At 34.8% G+C, this 6,500-nt stretch overlaps 1 protein-coding gene across 1 annotated transcript in view; it reads left to right on the top strand.

Moving 5' to 3' along the window:
- The window catches only part of LOC107720302 (mucin-5AC-like), a 23,368-nt gene that overhangs the window by 4,643 nt on the left and 12,225 nt on the right, over positions 1 to 6,500 (top strand). The window contains exons 2-5 of the mRNA XM_016527986.1: positions 1,352 to 1,416; positions 1,543 to 1,688; positions 1,772 to 1,852; positions 2,034 to 2,110. Coding sequence (XP_016383472.1) covers positions 1,352 to 1,416; positions 1,543 to 1,688; positions 1,772 to 1,852; positions 2,034 to 2,110 — 369 coding nt within the window. The remainder of the gene's footprint in view (positions 1 to 1,351; positions 1,417 to 1,542; positions 1,689 to 1,771; positions 1,853 to 2,033; positions 2,111 to 6,500) is intronic.

The following is a 6,500-nucleotide window of genomic DNA, read 5'->3' as shown; positions in this document are numbered from 1 at the left end:
ATTTTTGTATGTTGAATTAAAATATTTCTTTCTAAAGCTACTTTTTTGTAATGTCTATGCAGTGTTTTTTTTTTAATTAACAAAATAACTATTATCTTTAATAACAACTTTATCTTTAATTAATCGGCACATGATGTGTATGTTAATTAATGAATCTTATTAATTTGAGATTATTCAGAATAATTAATTGGCACATTATGTAATTAATTACATTTTAAAAAAAACAATCACTTGATAGCCCTAATGAAAAATAATTGTATTATGGAAATAGGAATAGAAAGGTCTAGACCCCGCGGTCCGTTCGCCACGGGGACTGCACCGTCCAAAGGATGGCCTTTCTCTGCCTTCCCTAGACAGTCGTTCTGCAAAAATACAGTACATGTGTGAACTACTTGACTACAAATCAATTCGGCAGTTACGAGTTTGAGGGTGTACAATGTGCTACAGTATTTACTGTACACAGAATAGTGAAAGATCCCTCATCTTCTACTATGTACTGTAATTATAATGTATGTTGAAGTTGTATAAAAACCCTGTAGATTACCCTGTAGGCCAACTTATCAGAAACAAATCTCCAGACAGACAGACAAACAGGCAACCATAGATAGATAGATAGATAGATAGATAGCTGCCCACATTTCACATTGCTTTCTTTCTCCCTCCCCCTTTTGTGCAAATTACATTAGTGAAAAAATGTTCTTCCTCCATATTTTACACCATTGCATTTTCACAATCATGACAGAAAACAACAAACTGCAACAAATACGATAGAGAAATGTGTATTAATGAAACTGCAAAAGCTAACTAGGTTCAAGTATTACAAGGAACCTATCATTTACTACAACTCGGCTCCCAAACAGAAATTCACGATTATAATGTTATGTGAGAAGTTCATGTGAAATTTCCAAGTCGGCTACTCATGTTTACTCTAATTCTGATAGCTTGTGAAGGCAGAATTAACGACAAAGTGTAGAATTAACTGTAAAAGACATAGCGCCACTAAGATGGCTCCAAAAGCTAAACAATGACACTCGTAGCATATCCACCCATTCTCCAAACCGCTTGTCCGGTGTAGGTTGGAGGTAATTGCTGGAGTCTGCTCATATCATGCTGAAAAGTTATTCCAAAAGCAAATTAAATTACTTCAAGTAAAGATTTTTTAATAGAAAAATAAACATAAAAGACACATTATTCCTGTTATACTGTTCAAAATATCTGCAAATGCCAATAGAATTAGCATTTTTATTCACATGAGAGGAGCATTTATTATTATTATTATTATTATTATATTAGGATAAATTTCAGGCTGTACTCTATTTTGAATAAAAAATATATTTTTCATCACGTGCAGATAAACAGAATTTACAGGGCAAGCAATCTCAGAGGATACAGGCGATGCAGAGTCAACTCTTTCGTGTAAGCATGTCAGCTGTGATCTTTCAAATTCATCATAAAAATGTCCAGGATATTTTTAATAATTGGATCACATTTTTATAGGACACTGGGGGTTATTATTATTTGTTTGTTTTTTTTTATTTCCAGGAGGGGCTCCATTAAAGTTGATATGACTCTTATCTTTGAGAATTCTTCTACAGTCCCAAGCTCATTTGAGGTAGAGGAAATTCTTAATGGGACCGCTGTGAATGGTACCATACTTTTGGACATCATACTTGATACTATCAAAGCAGGTGAGTGTGTGAAGTACAATTCACAAATTAGCATAACAATGAAATCGTTAAAATGTTTCATGTGTGCACATTTTATATTACAGGGGAAGTAGTTACTTCTAGTACACCACCGCCTGCCACAAATGCAACTTTTGAATCTACCACCATGAAATCGAGTACCAATGGTATTTTCCAACAAATACTGTGTTTCATTGTTAAATAGTATTTTATTTAATAATTTTAAATACATAACATACACTATTTAGAATATATCATGTAGTGTGTAGTGTACCGAACACCCCTGAGAACTCAATGCCATAGCCTATATTCTTATTTGATATTTTTCTGTACTTCTTACTTTTTCAGAGTACACAAACACCACGTCTAGTGCCTTTCCATGGCTGGTACGCTGTTCACTAATGACTATATCGCCAGCTATTACTGTTTTATTAGCACAAACTTTGATGTGTTTGTAATTTAAAGTGTACTAGGAAAGTTCACAAAATAAATAAAATGAAGGACACTTTGTTTAATATATTTAAGATGATTTTGTTAGTGAAGAATGGACAAATGTTGTAGAAGTTTATTTTATGATATAGTTTTTTAGTACCCTACTAAATATCTAGTAGGGTATATATTATATCTATATATCCTATAGCATAGTAGACAGATATAGTATTGTAACGAGGAGACGTGACAACGGGGTTGAGGATCTAAGTGCAGGCTTTATTTAGAGTGTAGTCGGACAGGCAGGGTCAAAACACCAGCAAAACAGTACATCCAGGGTAATCCAAAAGAGTAATCCAAAGAACAGGCAGTCAACGATCACAAACCAGGTAAACAGTCCAAGAACAAAACACGAAGGCAAGGCAAGGCAAGACAAGGCAGAAACTAGACAACATAGGCTAAACAATAATCAGCAATGACTCTGGACGGTCAGCTGTGACGTGACGAGACTCTGGACGATCAGCTGAGATGTGACGAGGCTCTGGAACGGCGGCCATTATGGAACGAGACTCTGGAACGGCGGCCATCTTTTGGGAAGTCTCTGAGCTGACGGCCATTTTGCAAACAGTCTCTGTGTTGGCAGCAATTTTATAAAAAGGCTCCTCAGCAACTCCCACAGTGAAGGGGGAACCACACATTTATATAGTATTCACCGACCACAAGTTACTATCCACACATTGCTAATACTAATGTTAATATTAACTAAAAAAAACTACTACTAAATAAAATGACTAATTACATCATTGATAGATTTAAAAAATGTCATATTAGTTATGGTCAGTCCTTCATCTGAGAAGGACTAGTCATCAGGGATTTGTGCAAATTTATTTGTTTGTGTCAGATTAAAATAATATATATGTTGGTTTGGAACAAAGCAACTTTTATGCGTGGGGGGGAGGGGGGGCCTGGCAGACGAGCCACGAGCACTTTTTTATATGTTCTACATTTCATGTATTTATGTAACACATATTCTACATTAAAAATACATTTAGAATGAACAATAACTTCTGTACAATGAGTAAAAAAACAAAAAAACATAGGCTACCTAATGCAGAAAAGCCGCCTCTTTTTCCGAATTGCGAATTGATGACCATTATCTTTCTTTCAGCTCTTCTGATAAGTTTTCAGTCAAATCGTTCTCTGCTATACAAATACATAATTCATTCATTCATAACTGACAAACTTATTTCTGATGTAGCCGAACCAACGGGCAGCATGAGTGCAAGCTGCAGTAGTCTGAAAAAGTTTGGATATTTGTCCTTCCGTACTTCATCTTTAAGTTTCTCAAGAGTGATCGGCGATGCGATTGCACATTTCACAAGATCCATTTCAGCTGTCTCAAGCTGAGGGTGAATCTTAAGGCTTGCGTACATGCTTAGTATAGGACTGATGCCGTTTTTCTCACAACTGAATACTGAGTCACGCCACACTCGAGGCCAACGCTTCATGTGAATATCGCCTGTCCAATTCAGCCAGCAGTGACTCAGTCCATCATATTTTTATTCGCGGGTTTATTAAAAAATACAACTAATTTCCATTATTCAGTTAACTTGCTAAAGCGGGAAAATAATGAAAAGAGTGTCCTCTCATGTAGCCTATCGCAACAAGAATCATGATGAGTCGTCGCGGCTCGCGAGGATGGGGCTTAAATATCATAGAAATTAATTTAGCCCAAAACTTACTTATTCTATCCACTAAAATAATAAGATAATACAAATAAAATGAGAAAATATAAATTATCTAATTTTTATATTTTATTCATAGCTCAGACAAAATCATGATTGGCTCTCGTCCGCCCCCCAGGCCCCCTTAAACTTCGCCTATAGTTTGGAATAAAGTGTACAAATTAAGGTGATTCACTTCATTTGTTTATTCGTATTAAACGCTAATATGTTTAGTTAACATCATTTAATTTCCTGTTGTTATATATTGTGAATTCTTTGTTATTAAAGTTAATGCATTCTGACATGTACCTTTTTTTTTGTCCTCTTGGCTTTCTATAATTAACCCTGGTACCAGTAGTGCATTTTTGATCACACATATTAGGGTTTACACAATAGCAGGAAAATGAGAGAATATAAGATATAGGAGAATAGGGATGTTCTAACGTCACCAGTTTATAAATTGGGTACAGGGATGATACCCCCCACAAATCCTTCTCAGGTCATAGTAGAAGTTGTATTAATGTTATTAATTCACTGTGTATTAGTGTAATGGATTTACAGAATGGACAAAAAATAAATCAATCAATCAATTTTGAGATATAAAAATCAACATTCACCTTCAGGTGTCATCTGAATCAACATCATTCTCTTGTTTACTTTGATATACAGCATTTACTTAAAACATTAAAGTAAACAGACAAATCTAGAAATATCCTGTCTGAGCAGATGGAGTGGGTTGTAACAGCACAGCCTGGTTGCAAAACTCCTTTTCCCATTTACTTCTACTGAACCCAAAAGATATATCATATCATATCATATACAGTATATATATATATATATATAGATACAGGGTGCAATTTATATATATATAAAAAAGTGTGTTTAAGCCTCTGTTTGAGTGAAAAAGTGAAAACACGTATTCACACTCCCTGCTTTTTTATTGTTGCTTCATGTTTTCCACCCCACCTATTTTTACAACTCGCCCCGGAAAATGGAAGAAACAAAATCACTCAAAATGTGCTTGTAAAGTACAAAGAAACAGCAAGCAACACCAATCTTTGTTTTATTTACAACTTCAAAATGTTTTTTTTTACAGTGTAGGGTAGGTTGTAACAAACTCCTTGTACAGTTTAAAGATTAAAAACTAATGTAATTTGTAGCAGATAAATGATGAAAATGTATATCAAAGTTTGGGACAGTCAAAAAAAAGTGGTTGAACCATCCCCTACATTATTCATGCATTGTATTACATTGCACTTGACAGCTTGCCCACATCTCCCTGCAATTTTGTGTGATCTGATGTTTTCTAAAAGTAATTTTGAAGATATGGGAACAGGCCGAATGTCAGTTCTTCATGCTGTCACAAATCAAAAAGTGGATTCATTTAGATAGTCTTTATTAGTGAAGTTTTTGCAGCACTGAATTTACAAACGGAACAGGATTCCCCCTTCATTTTATTAAACATTAGTACTTCATAAAACATAATACAGAGCATTTATTAGAACATCTTTTATTTACTTTAAAGATTAAATACATAGATTTCACATCTTCAGAATGGTAAAGATATTTATTGTTCAATCGATTTTCAAAAGAGCAAAACAATCTCAATTTTGAATTTCAACATAATACTTGTGCCATTCCTGTGGCATAGAGAAATGTTCAGATTTGATTTCAATAAACCAATCCTCATTATTTCTCCAGCCCAGTGTACACATGCACAAACAATGTGCTTTTTGTAAATCAGAAACCAAAATACCATAACTCACACATACCATACGTATCACCAGGCTCTATATGTGGCAAGAAAGACTAGTAAATGTTACAGCTAGATCATAACTTGGCTTGTTTTGCTTTGTGACTTGCTGATTCTTAATGTGACCAAAATGATAAAAAATGTCACAATCATTTTGCAGTAGCGTGATTTTATGTGTGAAGGTGATGCTTAGTACATGAAGACAACAGAAGTGATGTTAGCGTCATCCAGAAAGCAGTGAGCATACTAGCCAAGACTGGAGACTTGTTAGCTGTAAAAAAAGAAAAAAAAAGAAAATAAATGCTCATTCTCCTTAGAGACCACAAAGCATCTTAAAACATCATAAAACATCTTTGGAATTTATTCATTCATTCATGGTTTGCCTTTGCTGATTTTAGACACAACAGGGTATCTTCCTGCCCCCACTACTTTCATTCTCATGTTGCTTATATTTCTTTAAGTGTTCAACCACAATCTCAATCTCAACCACAAATAGCTTTTAGCACCTCCCAACAAGATTTGTGTGTGTGTCATCAAACATGAATGTTTATGTCAGGATTGACAATGTAACAGACAAGTATCAAACAATAACAACAACAACAACAACAACAAAAGCATCTGTGAATACACACTGACAACTGGTTGTGATCAGTAGCATTGATGGATGTGGTATCAGCTGCAAAGCTGAAATCTCCAGTTGCAATTGCTTCAGCAAAGGCTTTTGTCACTTCCGTCACATTAGGACTAGTGTTGTTTGTGTTGTCAAACTCAAAGACAGAATCTGCCACAATGGAGCCCTGACTGTGGGGAACAACCATGTTGAAACACAGTCAGTCATAATTAACCAATAAACAACTGAATGACAAAATAGAACAATCAAATGGTCACATGATTAACAAACTGATTAAC

The sequence above is a fragment of the Sinocyclocheilus rhinocerous genome, unplaced genomic scaffold (genome assembly GCF_001515625.1).
Source record: "Sinocyclocheilus rhinocerous isolate Xijiao unplaced genomic scaffold, SAMN03320098_v1.1 scaffold4923, whole genome shotgun sequence".
In the NCBI taxonomy this organism is placed as follows: domain Eukaryota; kingdom Metazoa; phylum Chordata; class Actinopteri; order Cypriniformes; family Cyprinidae; genus Sinocyclocheilus; species Sinocyclocheilus rhinocerous.
Note: the sequence above shows the minus strand (reverse complement) of the source record. Positions and strands in the feature narration are given on the sequence as shown.